General features: G+C 49.2%; 1 protein-coding gene across 5 annotated transcripts in view; it reads left to right on the forward strand.

Annotated features, from left to right (window-relative positions):
- SRGAP3 (SLIT-ROBO Rho GTPase activating protein 3) overlaps window positions 1–23,248 on the forward strand; it is a 259,954-nt gene that overhangs the window by 215,126 nt on the left and 21,580 nt on the right. For 3 of the 5 annotated variants that reach the window (XM_066244398.1, XM_066244400.1, XM_066244401.1), the window contains 7 exons: window positions 3,686–3,716; window positions 4,818–4,878; window positions 6,583–6,660; window positions 13,666–13,800; window positions 18,166–18,271; window positions 18,476–18,703; window positions 22,296–22,375. In XM_066244398.1, the coding sequence (XP_066100495.1) occupies window positions 3,686–3,716; window positions 4,818–4,878; window positions 6,583–6,660; window positions 13,666–13,800; window positions 18,166–18,271; window positions 18,476–18,703; window positions 22,296–22,375 (719 nt within the window). Of the gene's footprint in view, window positions 1–3,685; window positions 3,717–4,817; window positions 4,879–6,582; window positions 6,661–13,665; window positions 13,801–18,165; window positions 18,272–18,475; window positions 18,704–22,295; window positions 22,376–23,248 lie in introns of those variants that run through there. The other 2 variants (XM_066244399.1, XR_010727270.1) reach the window with 2 other exon arrangements.

A 23,248-nucleotide genomic window follows, 5' to 3' on the forward strand; every position in this document is an offset into this window, starting at 1 on the left:
TTCTCCATTGTCAGGGTGCACACAGGACTTGCAGAGGTGGCAAGGTAGGCAGGATGCCTGGGTCTCAGGACTATCTCTACCTGTGGGTCAAGTGCTGGGGAAAGGACAGTGGGCCACAAGTTGAGACTACCCAAGTGGGGAACAATGGAGGCTGCTTCAGGGTCTCTCAGAGGAGTGAGGGATTTGGGGTCCCAAGAGGTGGGGTACTGCTGAGTGCATGAGGAAAGGTATTATTTGGAGGTGTCCTGAGTGAGCACTTTGCCAGCCCATAGGTCATGAGAGGATGAGGCTGTGTCAGAAGGGTCCTCCTTTCTTCAGCCTCCCTCCTCTCTCTGCTAAGACTTTACCCTGGACCTCCAGAACGCCACTCTCCATAACTGAGCAGGGACTGAAAGGCATGTAAGCTGTTCTCCGTACTCTCAAGGGACTTACCGCATCAGTTGGGAGGATTTCACCACAGAAAGCTGAAAGTGTAAGGTGATTCAGATGAGCACTTGGTGACTCATCCCTGTGGAATTGAGTTCTGTGCAAGCTTAGAGAGCAAGAGGAGCTATAAGCTCTGGGGCACAGGAGGCTTCTAGGGACTTGCAGGGAGCATAGGAACAAAGCAGGGAGGAGCAGGATGGCAGAGTCCCTGGAAGAGGCAACAGTATGAAGAAAGGCTCAGAGACAGGGATGCCTTCTCTAATTTGCTCAGCTCTTTGGAAATGGGTGATTAGTGACACCTTGCAGAAGGACCTGACTCCTACCTGACAGAATTGGAAAATAGGTATTCTGTCTAATGAAATAGCCTCTTAGTAGACAGCTTCTATATAACGTGTAGCTATCAAGTCATCTGACTTAATTCCTCCTGATAAAGACATCAGAACCCCTCCAACCATATGAGTTTGGAGGTGGTCACCTTGGGCAGCTACATTCTTATTCTGAATATATAGCTATGGCTTCAGTTGGCCAGTCTTCCTTAGAGCCTGCAGCATGGCCTTTGTCAGTGGTGCCAAACTCTGTACTAGAGTGGACACACTGGTCTTTCAAAGCTCAGCTTTGCAATGCCACTGGAGGTACAAAGTGGCAAGCGGCACATGCCAGAGAGGTTGATGGACTAGCTCTGAACAGAGCCCCCAGAGAGGGACACCCCAGCACACCGAGCCATGGCTCGTTGTTGAAATAAGTGCACAGCCTCCTCAGGGGACTATCTGACTGTAAAAGAAAGAGGTATGTTTGTTAAACGATTGTGTTTCTGTGTAGTTACAGTGTACTTATGCCACACACTGCCAGCGCAGGTTAGCAAACCTGTGCACCCACTTAGGAGCCAGGCAGTGTGTAGACAAGCATGCATGCAGCATGGTCTTCCTCTCAAGAATTGTTAGTTGTCAGACAATGAAAAGGCAGTATAATATAGTCAATTCTTCAACCTCTGGGACAGAATTGAATTTTCTCTTATGATTCACATGCTGTCTGGAAGAACATTCTGCATGGGCGGACTAAGAATCCCCAACTCTGAAATGCCAAACCTGTGAAAGGTTTTCCAATACAGTAACATCACTAGGACTCCATGATGATGATGGTTTAGAGGGACCAGGAAGCGTCCCCAAGTTAAGAAAAAGAGATAAGTATTGTTGGACTTAATGTAATACATTTCTAGGGCTCTACCTGAATTGACCCTTTTCACAATCCTTGATTTTTCTCTCCTCTCAGATAGAAACCCAATTTTTATTATAAATTTTGAAGCCCAGGAAGTCGGCCCCTAGGGAAGAGGGGTCCTCACCTTCTTTCTATAAAATGAGAATGGTAATTACCTCCCTCTAGAGCAGGAGTCCCCAAACTTTTTTCACAGGGGTCCAGTTCACTGTGCCTCAGACTGTTGGAGGGCCGGACTATAAAAAAAACTATGAACAAATCCCTATGCACACTGCACATACCTTATTTTAAAGTAAAAAGACAAAACTGAAATAAATACAATATTTAAAATAAAGAACAAGTAAATTTAAATCAACAAACTGACCAGTATTTCAATGGGAACTATGCTCCTCTCACTGACCACCAATGAAAGAGGTGCCCCTTCCAGAAGTGCGGCGGGGGCTGGATAAATGGCCTCAGGGGGCCGCATGCGGTCTGCGGGCCGTAGTTTGGGGACCCCTGCTCTAGAATATGTGAAACTGTTAGCACCACTGAGTGGATAGCGGTCCTGTTTCCCAAGCTCTATAGCACCATGGAAGTGTCAGCTGTTACTGTTGCCATTAGCTGTTAGCAGCTTGCTCACAGAGTCCCACCTGACCAGGCTGTTTGCTCAATGCTAGCATTCAGGTAGCTTGAACCAGCATTATGATGATTCCCGTTTATGAGATACTGTCAACTGGACAGATGACAGCAGCTAGAAGTTACATAGTCTCCAGTTTCTCAGTTTGGCCCCCTTGAAAGCCTGGATGAGACATAGCACCCACCCCAGAGCCTGACCTGCTGAACTTATGGCAATAAAGAACACTGCAGCCCTGGCCGGTTGGCTCAGCGGTAGAGCGTCGGCCTAGCGTGCGGAGGACCCGGGTTCGATTCCCGGCCAGGGCACACAGGAGAAGCGCCCATTTGCTTCTCCACCCCTCCGCCGCGCTTTCCTCTCTGTCTCTCTCTTCCCCTCCCGCAGCCAAGGCTCCATTGAAGCAAAGATGGCCCGGCGCTGGGGATGGCTCTGTGGCCTCTGCCTCAGGCGCTAGAGTGGCTCTGGTCGCAACATGGCGATGCCCCAGAGGGGGCAGAACATCGCCCCCTGGTGGGCAGAGCTTCGCCCCTGGTGGGCGTGCTGGGTGGATCCCGGTCGGGCGCATGCAGGAGTCTGTCTGACTGTCTCTCCCCGTTTCCAGCTTCAGAAAAATGAAAAAAAAAAAAAAAAAAAAGAACACTGCTCCCCTGAAAATGGGCGGCTTCAGTGGCTTTAGAGAAAGCAAAGGCAAGATCCTGAAGGCGTTCTGACTCTACCACCCTCCCTCCTCCGGGGCCTTTCTCAGCTTGGGGTTTCCTGAGGTGTTCTTAGTGCTAGTGTAAGGGTCCAGGGTAGGAAGGAGAGCAAAACCGTGTGGAGACCTGGGAAGACCCATCCAGGCTGTTAGGTAGGGAAGCTCAGGAAGCTGTCTGGAATTTAGATCAGGCAGAATCCTGTTGGGACCTATCAAGAGGGCCTGTGATAAACGTGTTCCGGGTAGAATTAGCTTTTTACCAAGAGTGAGGTTTCACGAGCTTGCAGGGACAGTGTTACAGTAGACACGTGAAGGTGTGTGTTCCTCCTTCCGTGGGCAGCTGGACCAATCTTAAGGGGTCTTAGGTGGCCTCTCGCCCATTGGTGAGTAGAGAGCTGCTGTGCTGAGGGGAAGCCTGATGTAGGATGAAGAAAGGGTTCAGTGCACACTGTTCCTGCACCCTGACAAGGACTAAAAGAGGTCCCTGTGTCACCTGGTGTCCAAGCAGCCATGCTGGAAGGCTGGCTGGGGCAGGGGCCAGAACCCCAAGAGGCCCCGAGACTCAGGGCCTCCCTCCCACGGCAGGCTGGCTGGCAGTCTCCCCAGGACCTTTGCTGGCTGCCATTGCATTTTGGCGTTCACGGACTCTGAAGGATCTGCTTACCCTAACTGATCTTACTCCTGCATAATCTTTTCTTTTTCTCCTGCTCTGCTGCCTGTTTATTTTTTGTTGTCAGAGGAAGAAGAAATGCTCGAACCAGGAACCAGGTATTTACTAGAAAGGTCCGTTAGCCCCGTTCAGCTGGACGAAACCTGTCTTTAGTACTGTCTTCTAGAACAGGGCCCACCTTGCCTGTTGCCAGTGGGTCCGGTTTATTATTCTCTCGCTGACCACAGTTAATCAAGAATTCACAGGTGGGGTATGGAGGAGCCACAAAAGCGTCCCAGTGCCCTCTGCGGGGGCCTGTTACATATGCCTTATTGTCTCCGCAACCTCTGAGGAGGCTACTAGTTGAATTTGGCCCCTTTTAAAGAAAGTTTTAAAAAGATCGTATGCTCTTTAGTGACCTGAAATAGCAGAAAGGCCAACCAATCAGAGAATCCAAAAGAAAAGTGCCCCTTGCCCAACCCTTAGTGGCCATGGGCCAGTCAAGGAAGCTGTCATTGAAAATACAGTTGTGCCCCAGATGCCTGTGTTTAGAACTGCATCTTATTTAGCCTGTTTGACAAACGTTGGCCACTCAGTGGTCATGGGCTGACATTAGCTGCATCTAAAACCTTCCTATATAACATGTTTACTGTTAAACAAAGTACCTATCTGAATGTTTAGGTTGTAACATCCTGAGTAGAACTGCTCTTCCCTTCTCTGAACTCAAAAGGAGCTCTGGGGCCAGCCTTGCTTCTCCCGTAGTCTGTTCTTTTTAACTCTGGCATCAGATACTACAGTCCTAGGAGGAGGCCTTGATCCTGCTTTCTTCCCCCTGAGCGCTAGGAGAATAGGGTTGAGCTGAGGCAGAGTGGAGCTGGAAGCAGAGAACTCTGCAAGAGCAGACCCCGCCCCCTCCATGTACTGGGACCGCCCTCCCTTCCAGATTGCCTATCAAGCCTCCTGAGTTCTGATTCCTTCCCAGCTGAGTAAGAAGACAGAGCATTTCTTTAAAATTATCATAACTATGCCTTTTCTGCACATAGCTAAAGATTTTTCCATTTAACTGTTTGTGGAGACTTTAGGATTAGCAGTTCTTTGCTTGTTTTCCTACTAATTTGATGGTACTAATATTCTGGCTTGAGTTTATAATCTATGTTTGCAAAATATGTTTTCCCATGGTGGTTGCCAAGCCCAGTAAAACTCACAATTCTTTTCTTAAGGATTCGGGACAAGCTATACCGCTTGTAGTTGAGAGCTGCATCCGATACATCAATTTATACGGTAAGCTCAACTGTGGGGCAGTGTGTTCAGTTCTCTCCAGCACGGGTGCTAGGCTGTTCCCATAGGAAATGAGATTCTAATTCATCTGGAAGACTTCCCGTCACTGCTCTGCTTCTGAGAGGGAAACACTCCACGGGACAGCTGCTACTTTGAGTGCTATCTTGTGAACCTAGTGGGTTAGGGAATGGAAAGTGGTGGTGAGAAGACCCAGGAACTAGGAGAGCCAAGGAGCAGGGAGAGCATGGACAGGAGAACCATTTTAGCTCCCTCCTCACCCCCACCAAACCCCAGAGCTCTGTGCTCTGAGCACTGATTGTAGTTGGCCAGTCAGTCAGTTAATACTGCAAGTTTGCAGTAAGCTCCATGAAGGAAATACAGTGTCTGGGTTTCCTGACCACAGTAACCCCAACACCTAACTTGTACTTCCATCGATTCATTTATTCATTCCTTCAAAAATATTGTTTCTGAGTGCATAGCAGGCACTATTTGGACAATTGGAAATACAGGCTTGAAGAAGATACCAGTAGGGTACCAGCCATAGATAGGTTACTTTACAATTAGAAGGGCAAGGAAATAAACAAATAGAGAAATAAATAATGTAATTTCAGGTAGTGGTAATGCTGGAAAAAACTAATCAAGCAGGAGTAGAGAATGGCTGGAGGGAGGCAGGGCTGGTTTGGCTATGGTGGTAAGGAGAGACCTGTTCAAGGGGGTGACTAAGACTCGAGTGAGTGGAAGAAGCCAGCCATGCAGTCCAGGTGGAGAGAAAGGCAAGGGTAAAGGCCTGATATGGGACGAAGGCCACTGTGACTGGACAGGAGTGGGCCAGTGAATAGGTGGTTAATGAAAGAAAAAAACCAATATCTGTTGAGCACATGCTGTGTACAAACCAAACTCTGATGAAAGCCTGCCTCTTAAGAGTAAATACTTTCCTAAATTATTATGGGGAGAGTTGTTTTATATAGAAAAACTGAATCCCAGTGAAAAGATCAGAGCCTTCCCTCTTGAATTCCCAGTTCAGAGGAGGGGGGCCTTTCGAGTCCCTCGGGTCTGTAGGTTGCAGTCCTGTCCCTACTGTTAGGTCAGGTATCTGGGTCTCCTTCGTTCTGGCTTTGCGGAAACACTTAAGAAAACAAGTTTGTTTTTCTTTAATAATCTAATCTCCCCTAGATTTTTGATCCCAGGCCAGCATGTACTTTAGCTTTTCTTGAAGGAAGAAAATAATCCGTGTTGAGGGGGAAGGAAGGGTTGAGGCAGTTGTATATTTATCCTTCTTGTTCAAAATCTCCATGGCCATTCCAGTCAAACAGCATTTACAGATTCAGGCCAAGCGCCTGATGCCAATGCAACTGGTAAACTCAGTAGCACACGCATCAACTTGCCGGTGCTGGCTTTTTGCTTAAATTGGAATTTAACCACCAATCCAGTCTTGATATAAACTTCTTGTGACCTTTTCCTCCAAGCCCAAATAAGAGGCACAGACATATGAAGCAGGATGTGTCTGAGTATTTTGGCCAACTATAGTTCATTGCAAAGGCTATTTTGGGCTTCTGCCAGGAGACCTTCATTGGGAATGACTCTTATAAAGGATAGTGGGAGAAAGAGACAAGCAGTAGGATGAGTCATCAAAGTGTCCAATGGTGTGACGAACTCAAAGCCTCATGGCATTTTTCTCTTTCTTTTCTTTTTTTTTCCCCCTCATAGGACTCCAGCAGCAAGGGATCTTCAGAGTGCCAGGATCTCAGGTTGAAGTCAATGACATAAAAAATTCCTTTGAGAGAGGTAGGTGCAGAGTGACCATCTTAAACTTGTGGCCAGGGGAAGCCAGGGTGGGAGTTAGCATGTGTCGTAGAGCTCAGGGTATGTATCAGGGCTGGCTTGTTTCGACATCTCTTTCCAACTTTGCGTTCAATGACTTCACCTTGGTAGCTTAAAATCAGCCATAGTAGTAGTATTTACACCACAGAAATTGGCACACAGTAAGATCTTCTATTTTTCTTTTTCTCCTCCAGTGAGCTAGCACACATGGGTGACTTTGTATTTTTCTGAAGCTGGAAACGGGGAGAGACAGTCAGACAGACTCCCACATGCGCCCTACTGGGATACACCCGGCACGCCCTCCAGGGGCTACGCTCTGCCCACCAGGGGGTGATGCTTTGCCCCTCAGGGGCGTTGCTCTGCCAAGACCAGAGCCACTCTAGTGCCTGAGGCAGAGGCCAAGGAGCCATCCCCAGCGCCCGGGCCATCTTTGCTCCAATGGAGCCTTGGCTGCGGGAGGGGAAGAGAGAGACAGAGAGGAAGGGGGTGGGGTAGAGAAGCAAATGGGCACTTCTCCTATGTGCCCTGGCCGGGACTTGAACCCGGGTCCCCCACACGCCAGGCCGACGCTCTACCGCTGAGCCAACCGGCCAGGGCACATGGGTGACTTTTTATGGTGAGCTGTACAGAGGTCTCTGGGAAAGAGGGTCTTGTAAAGCACGATGGAACAGTTATGCTGTGTTTTAGAAAAGTTGGAAAAACATAGATAACATTGAGTGGCTTTTAGAATATCCTAATTTTTAATTTTCCATGTAGTGTTTTTTTTGGCAAAGGTACACATTAGGAGGAAGAAATCATACACTCCTCTCAATCCTAGTGAGATGACCTCATTTTCACTTTGATTAACTACAGATATAAAAGCTTATGAGAAATGAAGTGTCCACCAGAACAGGAGTACATGTGGTGTATTTGGTATTGCCTTCCTTGGCCTGTACCAGACATAGCTGGCCAGTGACAGTGTCCAGGCAAAGTAAAGACTCCCTGGGTCAGGAAGAGTTCAATTGCCTTTTTTTTTTGAGAGAGAGAGAGAGGTGGGGAGGATTGAGATGAGAAGCATCACTCCTAGTTGCTTCACTTTATTTTATTTTAAGGTTTTAATTATTCATTTTAGAGAGGACAGAGAGAGAGAAAGGGGAAGGAGCAAGAAGCATCAACTCCCATATGTGCCTTGACCAAGCAAGCCCAGGGTTTTGAATTGGTGACCTCAGCATTCCAGGTCAATGCTTTATCCACTGTGCCACCACAGGTCAGGCCTTTAGTTGTTCATTGATTGCTTCTCATACGTGCCTTGACCAGGGGAGGGGGGCTCAAGCTGATCCAGTGACCCTTGCTCAAGCCAGCAACCTTGGACTTCAAATCAACAACCTTGGGCTCAAGTCCAGGTGGAGAGAAAGGCAAGGGTAAAGGCCTGATATGGGACGAAGGCCACTGTGACTGGACAGGAGTGGGCCAGTGAATAGGTGGTAGAAGGTCAATATTGATTAATGAAAGAAGGAAACCAATATCTGTTGAGCACATGCTGTGTACAAACCAAACTTTGATGAAAGCCTGCCTCTTAAGAGTAAACACTTTCCCAAATTATGATGTGGAGAGTTGTTTTATATAAAAAAAAAACTGAATCCCAGCAAAAAGATCAGAGCCTTCCCGCATTAATCTCCAGCTCTAGTGGAGAGCACAGACCACATGATGGAGTCAGCACTTTGGGCTCAGGCCAGCGACCTGGGGATCATGTTGTTGATTCCACACTCAGGCTGGCAAGGCCATGCTCAAGCCAGTAAGACCATTCTTTAGCTGGTGACCTTGGGGTTTCAAACCAGGGCCCTCAGCATCCTGGGTTGACTCTCTATCCACTGTGCACTACCAGTCAGGCAAGGGTTCATTTCTTAATATACCTCTGCCTTTAATACTAGGTGCTTATCTCATGTCCTAAATAATAACTTTGCCTCCAGTTTATCAGCATAAGATCTCCACAGTCTACTTCTCTTAACTCATTTACTACCTTTTCCTCTGAGTGGTTCTGATATTAAGTTTGGGCAGAAGACCTCAATCCCATACACATTTCCCCACATATCACATCCCAATTTACAAAGCACTTTTAACCCACTGTTCTAACAGCTTTGGGAGGTATATGGTTATCCCTATTGGCTGTGCCCTGAACAGACCTCTCTAGGGGTTCCAGACCTAGAATTCTGCCTACTTTATTACAGGACTCCCTAGAGGGGCTGCCTCCTGTGCACACTCACCCCCTTCCAAACCTCCCAGTTTCACCCTGAGGCCTAGGTCAGGGTGGAGGAAGCATTCTGACAGCCCCAGGCAGTCACCACTATAGCGCCCAGCACAGACCTCTGAGGCTCTAGGCACTCTCACTTGGAGCCAGGTGTAGACAACAGAATTTGGCTGGATGGGGCACTCAGTGACCTCCTAGGGTCCAGGGGAGCTTCAGATCTGGAGTTCATTCCAGGATTTTGAGCACTTAGAACCAGAAAGCCCCAGAATTCCCCTGCTCCAAATTCCTACTCTACTCATGCATGTATTCATTCGCTTAATCAGTATGCATTGAGCCCTCCACTGTGCTAGGTAATGGACTAGGGCCTGAAAATACAATAGGAGCAAAGAGACAGTCACTGCTAGTGGAGAGCAGACAGCATGATGGAGTCAGCACTGGGTAGCATGCCCAGCTTGGATGGGGCGGGTAGGAATAGCAAAGCCAGGAAGTCTTCATGGGGGAAAGAAATGCCTAAGCTACACTTAAAGAGTAAGAGCCAGGGAAAGGGGACTCCACACCAAGGAACAGCATGTGCAAAGGCCACAAGCAAGAGGTATCTCCCATCAGCATCCCTGATGGAAGTATCACTCATCATTCCCTGAGCTTCTCTTGACAATAGTGGACACCCCAGTCCAGAGCTTTGTTTCTTCATTTCCCCAGCTCCTTAGCACCCCAACTGCCCCATTGTCAGTGAACAGAGACATGGTCTGGAACTTTTGTTCATCCCATCCTGTGAGCTCATTCCATTACACAGAATTCCTTGAATTTCATGGGTAAACTCACTGCATGGTGCCTCGGCCTGGCTAGCACCCCACCTGGCATTTTCCTGCTTCCTCATGTTCTGTAAGTAACCTTGTTGTACTCAGCAGCCAGGCCCTAGCCCTATCCAAGAAGCACTACCTATTTTCCTTCTTGAATGTGATTTTCTGTTTAGTACCTTCTGTCACTTGCTTGGGTGCCTTGCAAAGGTGACATGAAATTTAAAAGAATTTTCTGCTCCTGGCAGCCTTGAACCACCCCAGGCAGAGCCCTGCTGGGCTGAGATCACCTGACCCAAATCTCAGCTGCAAAAAAATATTTTCTGCTTTTTATTTGCATCACATAGACAGATGGCTCCTTTCGCACTCTCCACCATTCCCAAGTGAATCTCATTCTTTTGCCAGCCTGGTCCTTCTCCACCTGAGCCTACAAGGAAGCATGGCTTATTCTAATAGAATCATTCTTGGTATGTCTCTTTGAAGAAAAATTTGTTCCTGGCATCTTTGGACTGGCTAGTGCCCAGATTTCTCCCATGTTCCTTTCTGTTTCTTGACATTCACCAACCAACTTCCTGGGGTTAGTCTCCTTACCCAACTGACCTCGGAGTCACCTCCTCCCACCTCCCTTGGAAACTCTCTGAGTTTCTCCACCTCCCCACCCCAACAACAACCAGGTGGCCAGAGCCTGCGCAGGGGGCTTCCGCTTTCCCACTCCTCATGTCCCACATGCTCTAACATATGACAGAACTTTCTCTCCAAAATCAGTTGATGTCGTGTGTTTTCCCTTTCTCTCTTTTAATTTTTAGAATTCAAATCCCCCATGGCCTGACCTGTGGTGGTGCAGTAGATAAAGCGTCGACCTGGAAATGCTGAGGTCGCCGGTTCGAAACCCTGGGCTTGCCTGGTCAAGGCACATATGGGAGTTGATGCTTCCAGCTCCTCCCCACCTTCTCTGTCTCTCTCTCTTCCTTTCTCTCTCCTCTCTAAAATGAATAGATAAAATAAAACTAAAAAAAAAAAAATTAAAAAAAAAAAAAGAATTCAAATCCCCCAATCCCTCTGCAGGGTGCCTGACTTTTACCAGATGATCGGAGATGGGGGCTTCCTCCTCCTTGGCCCCTTTCCCCAGAGCAGATGTAGTCACTTACATTTCTTGCATAAGACTGTTGACAGGAGCACCCATCTCTTTTCCCTATTCTTCTGGAAAGCCATTTATTATTTCTAACCCCACTTTCTTTTTCTTCTGACACAAGTCAACCAGGGTTTTAGTTGGGATTATTATTATTATCCTTATTATTATTATCACTGTCAATACATCTTAAACTCACTTCTCAAGTTTTGAGATCTTCTTGTGATCTTCTGGCGAAGTGAAGGAAACATCAGGAAAAGCAGGACAGTGGCCGTGCCCGGCGAGGGCTGTGGCTGGCTGTCTCCCAGGCCGGTGTCCACCTCTCTGCTTCCCCCACAGACCAACACACATCCTCTTTGTACGTCAAGATGAGGGATCTGCCAGCGGCCTTTCCTATGCGGAGGGTGGCTGGAAAGGGAGCCAATGACCCTTTCTATCTGCCCAGATCAAGACAGGGTTTGGTTTTGGGGCTGAAGTCATGGCCCTTAGGGTCTGCCACATTCTAACCTTGACCTGGCCCTTGTGAAACTAGTTCCTGCCCCAGGAAGAGGGATGTGACCAGGAGACATGGGAGGGACTGTCATACTGAAGGGCCTCAGGAAGAGGGATGTGACCGGGAGACATGGGAGGGACTGTCATACTGAAGGGCCTCAGGAGGGGCTTGCGTGGACCTGTGACCATAGAGAGCTGCCCTTGTGAGAGAGACTCCCCGCATGCTTCCTGCCGTGCCCCAGTCTAGCAGCAAGCTCCCCTGGAGCCTCGGCCCACAGTGCCATCTGCTCTGCCCTGGACGCAGCTCTGCCTCAAAGCCTTCGGCAGTGCCCAGGTGAGCTGGCTGAGAGTCAGCTGTGGGTAGACCGTTTGGTAACAACTCAGCTCCTCCAGGACATTTGCTAGCTAAGTGCCAACACTCTCTCGACTTGCCTGGCGTTTTAGCTGTAATTGTCCTCCTGGAGGAAGCCATCATTCACACAAACTGTCCTGCTCATCTTGAGCTCTGGAATTACATTAAGTTCTGGAGCCAAAATTGAAGATGCCAAAGGTCTAGGCAAGGAGGAAGGAATTGCTGGACAGCTCCTTTTATGAACGTAGTGTCTTCTGAGAGGCAGAGCAAGAGTGAATGGTGCGTGTGTATAGTCAGTATGTTAATCATGCTTAACAAGGGGAGCTAATATGAAGACAAAAATCCATGCCTTTTGCATCCTGAGGCCATAAGATTAATGTGTGGTAATAATAAGGAATCAGCTTTATGTAATGCAGAGTTTTAGAACTCTTCTGGTCCTTCAGGGTGCCTCAAGGACTGCTACTGGGATGGAGAGGGAGGCTGAGGAGACAGTGCTTGGGGCTCTTCCCTAGTTCAGCTAAGACAGCTTTCTTCTGTATGTTGAGCACTGTGAGGAACTCTTTTCTTGGAAGAAAAATGTTGAAATTCTGCTTTAAAGGGAGAAGGAAAGGAGGAAGGAAGGAAGGGAAGGAGGGAGGGAGGGAAGGAGGGAGGGAGGGAAGGAGGGAGGGAGGGAAGGAGGGAAGGAGGGAAGGAGGGAAGGAAGGAAGGAGGAAAGAAGGGAGAAAGGGAGGGAGGGATGAAGGGAGAGAGGGATGGAGGGAGGGAGGGAAGGAGGAAAGGAGGGAGGAAGGAGGGAGAGAGGAAGATAGCTAGGGTGCATGCTGGCAAGCGGACAGACAGAATTGAAAGGTAGAAGAAGGAATATCTCCCAAGCCTACAAGTTCTGGGAGCTGCTCGTGTCTGCTTTTGACCACATGAATGTGGGCAAGTTGTTTCACTTGCTGGGGCCTCCGCTTTCTCATAGGAGAGAGACTGTGGGCACTGAAGTCTCCGGGGGAGCTTGCTGCTAGCCTGGGGCATGGCAGTCTCTTGGTGCCCTGCAATGCTATCGTGGGGATTAAGAGATCGCATATGCAGATGTGCTCTATCAGTATAGGCAGTGACTGTTTACATTTTCTTTCTGTCTTCCCCATGAGAAATTCTTGTAGGGGAAGTGTTCTCTCTCTTCCCACGGGCACATCTGAGAGGTCACCCCCTGGAACACCAGGGTTATTGAGGTTGCGCACTGACCAAGGGTACTCAGCCAGAAGCAGATGGAAGGAGAATGTGGCTCAGGCTCTGTAGGCCCCAGCCCTCATTCAGGAAGGAAGGCAGCTCTCTAATTTGCACTGCAGCATGCCGGGGCTCGCTGGGGCTCTGGCAGGGACACATGCTCCCTTCCACGAAGTCAGGGTAGAGAGGCCAAGTATGCATTGCCAGTTCTGCTCGTCATTTCTGACCAGTCCTGGAGCACTCGGGGCCATTCTAGGAGGAGGACGAGAAGCCCATTGTGCAGACTTCTCTCAGCACCTTCAGGGAGGTGACATGTTGCCCGCTGCTTCCTCTCACCTCCTCCATGGAGGCTGTCCTGGTGATGAGCTAGCTCAGCCCTTGATAAACAGAAAGTGCTACTCTCCTGAGAGATCATTTGCCCTGTTCGAATGGCGACAGTTCAAAAGATTGACAACATTCCGTGGGCAGGGTGGTGGAGGAGCATTCTCCTGTGCTGCCGGTCATTGTGGAAACTGCAACCCTGCTGGAGAGAAAGCAGATAGAGCAGGTGTAAGTTGATGAGTGTAAGTGAAGGGTGATGGGTGGTCATTATTTTATTTTTACATTTCTATAAATCTGAGCCTTCACTTGCAGGGTGAACTGTAAACTTGCTGTGTTGAGGAGATGGTCCCGTCCGCCCCTCCTCCATTTGAGCTGGCCTTGCTCGTCTACCCTCTGCCTCCTCACCACACTCAGTCATCACCCCGTTTTCTTGCAGGTGAAGACCCCCTTGTGGATGATCAAAATGAACGAGATATCAATTCAGTTGCTGGCGTTTTAAAACTGTATTTCCGAGGACTGGAAAATCCACTCTTTCCTAAGGAAAGGTTTCAAGATTTGATATCTACTATTAGTAAGTATTTCCCAGGTGGAAGGATCATTTCCTTGACAAATCTTTATTGAAGTTGGACCAGGGGCTCATCACTGTGCTAGGCACACAGGAGGGACACTGTGAAGGAAGCAATAGGGCCCTTCTCCTCACAGAACTTAAAACCAAGTTGTCGAAATGACAAGATGGTTTATAATGGAAGAGCCAGTGAGCATGGCACACCCCTGGGTGTTGAAGAGCCAGTGAGCATGGCACACCCCTGGGGGTGGAAGAGCCAGTGAGCATGGCACACCCCTGGGGGTGGAAGAGCCAGTGAGCATGGCACACCCCTGGGTGTGGAAGAGCCAGTGAGCATGGCACACCCCTGGGGGTGGAAGAGCCAGTGAGCATGGCACACCCCTGGGTGTGGAAGAGCCAGTGAGCATGGCACACCCCTGGGGGTGGAAGAGCCAGTGAGCATGGCACACCCCTGGGGGTGGAAGAGCCAGTGAGCATGGCACACCCCTGGGGGTGGAAGAGCCAGTGAGCATGGCACACCCCTGGGTGTGGAAGAGCCAGTGAGCATGACACACCCCTGGGGGTGGAAGAGCCAGTGAGCATGGCACACCCCTGAGGGTGGAAGAGCCAGTGAGCATGGCACACCCCTGGGGGTGGAAGAGCTCAGAAGAGAGGAGAGGAGGGCAGTTTCTCAGATCACAGCTGAGAGTGAGATGAGCAGAGTCTTTAGGAGGCAGGGACACAGGGATCCTGAGAAGGTTGGGGACACACCAGTGGGCCAAGCAGGAGGGTGTCCCTGTCCCATCTAGTGCGTGATGCAAGAGGCTGAAAGGGCAAAATGGAGCAAGAGGGAGAAGACCTTGAATGCCTTGCAAGGAATCCAGAGATTTTCCCCCTGGGTAACGGGGAGCCAAGGAGGGTTTAAGAGTCAGGTCAGCAGCATGTCGAACAAGGGAAATTGACTAGGGTCTTCCTCTGATGTCACTGGCCACCAAGTCCTCCTTGATTGGTATGTCTGTGGATGAAGTCAGGAGCCGGTGCAGGGGGCCGAAGTAAAGGTACCTTGACTCTAAGATGACAAAATCCAAGGCAACCTTTTGGGAATGTTTTAAAATTAAACTTTTAATATTAGCATATGAGAATATTAGTATTTGGGAATAAAGTCTTTAATATGATTTACAGACAATTATCCCACACCCAGTTCTACTAGGGATGCTTCTCGCAGTGCCCCTAGAGAGATTGGGAGTCAGGAGGGTGCCTGAGGTGGTGGTGACAAACTAAGGAGGCTTGGCCCCTCTCCTCTGCCTTGTATGAAAGGCCCGCCCTCCACCCTCTGCCCTCCACACGGCTTCCTGTTCATCTGTCCAGACCCACTTCAAGCTCCAAATCACTCTCGGAAATTCTAAGCCACAAAGGTTGAACGTTGTCTGAGCCCTGTGTCACTTGCTCAGCTAATGTTTCCAGAAGCCCCAAGAGTCCAGTTCCTGAGCAGGGTCCTTAGCAGGCTAGGTCGTTGACCTCTGGCACAAGCTTATGACATTGAATAACTTGAATCACACCCTGAATCATCCGCGAGAAAGATTGTCCCTTCTCAGTTTCTTCCCAACCCCTATGATTATTTACATAAAGGAGAAAACTCCAGGGGTCAGTCTCCCTTCTACATGGAGAGATAGGGCCTCAGTTCCAGTAACTTTGTGTAGAATAATGTCTACCTGTAATTTAGTTACATTGTTTTGCTTGTATTGTATCTATTTTTATGTTACCTTCTAGTTATGGCAGGTGATCCTGGTTTCTCATTTACAGAGTGAGGCCAAGTCTCCTTTTTAAATAGTTTTTAAGAAAACAATTAATAAATCATAGTGGACATGGTACTAGGGCATGCTGGCTGAAGTTGAGCACGTGGAGGGCAATGGAGTCAGTAAAGGTGCAAGGGCCTTAACTCCGTGGGAAGGCTTCACCGAGGCTCTCTGAAGCCAGGCCTTGGAGGTAGGCAGGAGTGTCCCCAACAGAGAAGAGAGATCAACAGTGTGTGCAAAGGCCCAGGGGCAGCCACATCCTTTGTGAGAGGGAGATGGTGGATAAACTGGCATAGCACAGAGTTTCTCAGTGCGGCACTATCGGTATTTAGGGTAGAACAGTGCTTTGTTGTGTGTTACCTATATGCAGGGCATTTAGTATCTTGCCTCCTATATGCCATTAGTGCCCTCCAATCACTGTGACAACCTCAGAGACTGCTTCATCTACTTGTAAATGCCCTTGGAGGTGCGCTACTATTTCATCTGAGAAGCATGGCTCTAAATCATCTTCAGATACTGAAGGGGAAGGGGCAGTGACTAGGCAATGGGGCATACGTGGTAGGTTGCAACCCATCACGCAGGGCCTTGGATGCAGAGGAGGATTGGGAAAAGTGAGGTTTTATTTATTTATTTATTTATTTATTTTTATTTTTATTTTTTCTGAAGCTGGAAATGGGGAGAGACAGACAGACTCCCACATGCGCCCGACCGGGATCCACCCGGCACGCCCACCAGGGGGCAATGCTCTGCCCCTCCGGGGCGTCGCGACAAGAGCCACTCCAGCGCCTGGGGCAGAGGCCAAGGAGCCATCCCCAGCACCTGGGCCATCCTTGCTCCAATGGAGCCTCGGCTGCGGGAGGGGAAGAGAGAGACAGAGAGGAAGGAGAGGGGGAGGGTGGAGAAGCAGATGGACGCATCTCCTGTGTGCCCTGGCCGGGAATCGAACCCGGGACTTCTGCACGCCAGGCCGACACTCCACCACTGAGCCAACCGTCCAGGGCCAAAAGTGAGGTTTTAATTTTATTTATTTACTTATTTTTTACAGAGACAGAGAGTGAGTCAGAGAGAGGGATAGACAGGGACAGACAGACAGGAACAGAGAGAGATGAGAAGTATCAATCATTAGTTTTTCATTGCGCGTTGCAACACCTTAGCTATTCATTGATTGCCCTCTCATATGTGCCTTGACCACGGGCCTTCCCAGCAGCCGCGCTCAAGCTGGTGAGCTCGGGGTCTCGAACCTGGGTCTTCCGCATCCCAGTCCAACGCTCTATCCACTGCGCCACCGCCTGGTCAGGCGAAAAGTGAGGTTTTAGAAGAAACATGTTGACAGAATGTGGAGATTGGAGGGAGGGGCTGTATGAGAAAAATGTGTTTTCTGAAAAAGACACTGACATGGATTTGTGAATTGGCCTGTGTCAGCCCTGCAGATAAGCATCAGAACTCAGCAGCTCACTCTTCTTGGCACCAGCTTTGCCTCTCCACCCGGCCAAGCCCACAGAGCACTTTCTCCCCTTATCAAGCCCAGCTTGCTGCTCCCACCCCAGGCCTGACTGATAAAAATACCAGTGTCTGTCTCCCTAAAAGTGACCTGAAAACAGGGGTCAGAGATGAGATCCTAAGCATCTGCGAGGCTCTTTAGACAATGTATAGCTCAAGAGGTGGTTATTTATTCACCACTCTTTTCCTGAGCACCTACTGTGTGCCGGCCTATGTTGTAGCTAGTGTTTATAAAGAGTTTAATGAAACATGGCCTACCTACTTGTATTCATCTGGACTCATAGGTTACAGGCGACAGAAACTCAAATTTTTTTTTTTTTTTTTTTTTTTTTTTTTTTTTTACAGAGACAGAGAGAATCAGAGCGAGGGATAGACAGGGACACACAGACGGGAATGGAGAGAAATGAGAAGCATCAATTATTAGTTTTTCATTGTACACCTTAATTGTTCATTGATTGCTTTCTCATATGTGCCTTGACTGTGGGGCTACAGCAAACCAAGTAACCCCTTGCTCAAGCCAGTGACCTTAGGTCCAAGCTGGTGAGCTTTTGCTCAAACCAGATGAGCCCGCGCTCAAGCTGGCGACCTCGGGGTCTCGAACCTGGGTCCTCCGCATCCCAGTCCAACGCTCTATCCACTGCACCACCGCCTGGTCAGGCAGAAACTCAACTTTTATTGGCTTATCCATAAAAGGGAATGTATTGACTCAGAAAAGTCTAGGCAGACTTCATGTGGCATCAGCAGGCACCTGTTCCCTCTGTCTCTGTGCTGCCATCACTTTCAGGCAGGGGTTTCTTCCCTGGGCTCCCCCAGTTGCTTCATGCTTCTCTCCAAGTTTCAAGAGGGCACTTTTCTCTAGGTTTCTCTGGCTCTAAGTCCCAAAGATCAACTACTATATGATTGGTTCTGATTAGGCCATATACCCCTCCTTGAACCTGCCCAGTGGCCAGAGAAATAGGATGCCTTGATTGGCCAGGCCAGGGTCATATTTCATCCTCAGAACTGAGTAGAAGTGGCTCCCCCAAACCACATGGGCTGATCTGGGAGAGGGACTCGTGAGTGCTGGCTACAACCTGAAAGCCCCTTTATGTTACAGAACTGGAGAGCCCAGCTGAGAGGGTGCACCAGGTCCAGCAAATCCTCATCACCCTTCCCCGCGTGGTCATCGTGGTCATGAGATATCTCTTCGCTTTCCTCAACCAGTGAGTTGTCCAGCCAGGGGGTCCATCTTTGACTCAGCCCTGACCTCCTTTGGGAGGGGGGTCCTGAGGCTTTTACAGGTCCAGCTGTTCTTAAAACAGAACATTGGAATCCTCCCAGATTTGAGTGGAGCCCCCAAGAAAAGAAAACCACAGAGGGAGGCTTTGCCTTTCCCAGGTGACCCGTGGGTGTCTCCTCTGTTGTAGCCTCTCACAGTACAGCGACGAGAACATGATGGATCCCTACAACCTGGCCATCTGCTTTGGGCCCACCCTCATGCACATTCCTGATGGGCAGGACCCTGTGTCCTGCCAGGCACACGTCAATGAAGTCATCAAAACCATCATCATCCATCATGAAGCCATCTTCCCCAGCCCCCGGGAGCTAGAGGGCCCTGTGTATGAAAAATGCATGGCTGGAGGGGAAGAATATTGGTAAGATCCCATTCCTCTTAATATTATTATCATCATCGTTGTTGTTTTTGTTGCTGTTGCTGTTAAACAGGTACAGTACAAAATCCTTTCCTTACTACCTTGTAGTCGGTACTCCCAAATGCATTTTCTCATCTGAGCTTCACAGCAGCCTGACATGAGATAGATTGATTTATAAGGGACAGAAATACAACTCACGTTAATTTAAACTAAATGGGAATTTTTTTATTTACTTAAAAAGTCTGGGACCCTGGCTTCAGGTGCAGCTGGCTCCAGGGGTTCAGCGGCTGCCCTCAGGACTCGGCCCCGCAGCCACAGCCTGGGGCTCTGCTTCCTTCCATGCTGGCTTCCTCCTCAGGCAGCCTCTTTCTTGGTGGTTTCCAGAAGTCACCTGGTAACTCCAAATTTAGAGCCCATTATATCAGCACCCTCAGGGGGAAAAGAGCTTCTCCTTCCCAAATGTTCCAACACAAGTCCAAGAATGCTCTCTCTTTGCTGAGGCTTGAGTCTGGTGAACTGACTACCTTGTTTAGCCCGTGTTGGCCAGGTAAGTTGTCAAGTCTTAGGCAGCAGAAAAGTAGAGAACCCCCACCTCAAACTCAAGAACTAAGTGACACTTCCTACTATTGTCCCCTTCCACCCAGGCATTCTCTTTTCCAACAAAGTGAAGTCACTATCTTTGAGAGCGCCACACCAGGTCAACCGTTACTATTTGGGCATGTACACTGGGTCTGGGGAGAAATATGTCAAAACCTTATCAAAATCTTACCCAGGCTAAGACCTTAAATGACGGGATTTTTTTTTTTTTTTTTTTTTTTGGTATTTTTCTGAAGTTGGAAACGGGGAGGCAGTCAGACAGACTCCTGCATGCACCCGACCGGGATCCACCCAGCATGCCCACCGGGGGGAGACACTCTGCCCATCTGGGGCGTTGCTCTGCTGCAATCAGAGCCATTCTAGTGCCTGAGGCAGAGGCCATAGAGCAGGGGTCTCAAACTCAACTCAGCATGTGGGCCGCAGAGCAAGATCACAGCTGTTTGGCAGGCCGCACTAGGTCTACAAAAGGCAACTGTTACGCAACACTTTTCTCACTGCAGTTGAAAACAAAAAAAAATCAGTACAACAAGCACAATCGTACATGCAGTTTACTCAGTGTCACAAAACGACCAGAAACTGTAGTTCGCATCACAGCTGCTGTTAACTAAGCTAATATCTAGCTAGGATGCTAGAGAAATGAAAAATACAAGTAGGCCCCTAGGCTTACTTAATTTTATCCAAAATATTTTGAACTTCATGGATTAGTCTGCGGGCCGCACAAAACTGTTCGGCGGGCCGCATGCGGCCCAAAGGCCGCGAGTTTGAGACCCCTGCCATAGAGCCATCCTCAGCGCCCGGGCCAACTTTGCTCCAATGGAGCCTTGGCTGTGGGAGGGGAAGAGAGAGACAGAGAGGAAGGAGAGGGGGAGGGGTGGAGAAGCAGATGGGCGCTTCTCCTGTGTGCCCTGGCCGGGAATTGAACCTGGGACTCCTGCACACCAGGCCGATGCTCCACCACTGAGCCAACCGGCCAGGGCCGGGATTTTTTTTTTTTTTAATGTGGAAAAGACAGGAGATTTAGAATATCACCAGACAGAAACCAGTCAAAGGTCCCGCACTCCTTTATTCCCAGTCTGGGACAACACACAGTTATATATGTAGACATTATTCACACTGCTTTGAGCCAGGTGCCCACAGGAATTGTCTTTTATTATCAAAGCATACCTGGATTCTCGAATTGCTTTAGTTCTGTGGGCATATTTGGGCAACTGCTTCAAAGAAGAGAGACGTTCCAGCCATTTCCCTGCAACCCTTCCCTGCACAGAAACTCCGGGCCCTGGTATTATCTAATCACAGCTTTCTAATCTCCTGTGAGGCACGAGGGGCAAGTCTGTCCCTGTTCTGTAACAAAAACATTAAACAGCCAGCAAGCTGTCTTTCTGGACAAAGAGAAGCTTTTCAATTTTTTGTAACCATTACCAGTTCTCTGTTCTTGTTGCAATATGTATATAATTAGTGTTCTGGGAAGGACCATAAAGATCTTAGTGTACTTACCAAAGAATAATATACAGTCACCACACTTTTCCTAATCTCATTTGTATCCCATGAGGAAGGAAAATTATTAATTACATGGTAATTTTGGAGACATTTTACAAGCCTGAAAGGGGGATTGGGCTGACAGTCTCATCACAGTGGACAACATTCATTGATTCAGCAATGGTTACTGAATATCTGTCCTGGCGCAGGCCCTGGGCTGAGGTGGGGGACAGGGATGCACCTTGGATGGGATTAACGTCTGTCTGATGCAGGGAGCTTGGGTGGAGGAGAGAATAGGCCGTCCCAGAAGTGGGGCCCCCAAGCCCAGGCAGGAAGGCAGGAAAGGCTCTCTGAAGGAAATAGGACTTGACTGAGATCTACAGAATGAACTGAAGCCAGCCAGGTGAGGAGTGGGCAAAGAATGTTCTAAACTTGAAAAATTCAATAAAAAGAAAATTCATTCTGTGTGTCCGGAGTGTTGCATGTGATGAGGAAATGACAAGGGAGCGTGCTGAGCAGGCCAGCAGGAGACAAGTTATGAGAGGTCTTAAACAAGCCACTGTGCAGCGTCTGGACCTTACCCAGGAGGCAACAGAGAATTTTTCTTAATAAAATCTGTATTCCTTTAAATGGTGTTGCAAATGTCACTTCCTCTGAGAGGCCTTCCTTGACCACCCTATGTCGGTCCCCTCTGCTGTTCTTGTCTCTGCGTATTTGTTCCTACATAAAAACATCTCCAGTTAGAGCAGTTTTATTTCCTGGCCCATGAGGGCAGGTCTGTGTTCACCTGAGTCCACCTCAATACATCCCTCCTACCTGGCACAGTGTCAGGCATATGTTAGGACTCAACCAATGGCTCAGTATAAAAACTGACTGACCAATGATGTGAATGAACCCTGACCTCAAGGTTATAATCTCGTGAGGGTAGCAGCTGGTGAAATTATCCCAGTGCATCTGGGACTAAATTTGACCATCCTGGATTCACTCTGCCCCCCTGCCCATCCTGGCTGCCTGTCTGCCTGCTCCACCTCCTGGACCGATGTGGGCTCTTGCACACGGCATCATTAGGCAGCTCTGAGCACCGGGGCTCCTCATGGGCCTCACTCCACCTTGCTGGCTGTGTCGCCTTCCGTGGAAGACAAGGAGCCAGGCTAAGTGAATGACTCAGTACTTCAAAAGTTCCTTTCTTTGCCACCCTCTGGTTCTTCTAAGGATAAAAACCAGGGTTTTACTGCTATCCTCTGGATCTTACTGGAAACCTTGCCATTGACAACCTTGACCAAGAAGACAGCCCGACAAGTTCCAGGGCTGGGGCATTTTAGGGAAGGTTATGTAGGGAAGCTTCCCAAACGGGGGGGCTGGAGTGGTTTTCTCTCAGGAAGGTCCAGGGGTGGTCCGTTGGAAAACACACGATCAAGTGGGTCTGGGCTTGATTGGAGGTGGACCGGCTGGTGCTCGAGGGAGGGTAAGGGCAGCATGAGGGACAAAACACCACAACGAGTCTCCTCGTGTTTCCCTGCAGTGACAGCCCGCACAGTGAGCCAGGGACCATTGATGAAGTTGACCACGACAATGGCACTGAGCCTCACACCAGTGATGAAGGTGAGTGAGGGGGAATCTGGGGCCAGGGAACCCACCAGGCCTCTCGTGCTGACTCCCGACTGCTCAGCACTGGGCTGGCCTGCATAACCCCCTCCAGCTTTGCAAGTCAGCACATCGTCCTCCAGAATAGATGGGGACCCAGAAAAACCTCAGAGGCGTGTGCACTCCTGTTTACCACCTTCCTGCCTGGCTGCCTCATCCCTTTCTGTGTCCTTGCTGGTCCAAGTGCAAATCCTAAGTGACAAGAGTTTCCTAAGTAGGAAGCATGCTTTGTCCCTCCCTGCCTCCCCTACCAGGGATCTGCTCTGTGCCCAGCCTGTGCTGGGACTTGGGGCATGTTGATGAGCTTGACATGGGTCATCGGGGACCTCCAGTCTCATTACCTGACAGGCTGAGAGCAGCTCCCTGTGGTGCACAGTGATAACGCCAGACTACAGCTGTGTCCCCATGAAGCCTAACAGTGATGACCCCAAGGGTTGGGGGGAGAGAGGGAGAGGCCAGCCTGGGCTCTGGGGGGCTCAGCGGGCCCTCTGCCCATTCTAGACAAGGAGGAGAGAGTTAGGTTCATCTCGAGGGCGCCTGGACTGTGCGGATAAGCACTCTGGAAGCTGTGGGCCCAGGGCCAGCATGTCCATTAAGCAGAGTGGGCACAGTGCCCAGAGCCCACTAGACTTTAAAATGTTTTCATTTATTTTAAAGTAAGAATGAAAAAGTGAATATGATCCCTGGGTTATTGTCATCTTTATACCAATACAGTTGTAAAATATAATTTTTAACTTTCCTTTAATGAAGGGCTCCATGCAAGCCAACGTATGGGGTGCCTGCAGAAGCCGTGGTGCAGCCAGTGTAGACTGAACACGGCCCCTTCCTCCT

This window comes from Saccopteryx bilineata, chromosome 10 (genome assembly GCF_036850765.1).
Source record: "Saccopteryx bilineata isolate mSacBil1 chromosome 10, mSacBil1_pri_phased_curated, whole genome shotgun sequence".
Classification (NCBI taxonomy): Eukaryota; Metazoa; Chordata; class Mammalia; order Chiroptera; family Emballonuridae; genus Saccopteryx; species Saccopteryx bilineata.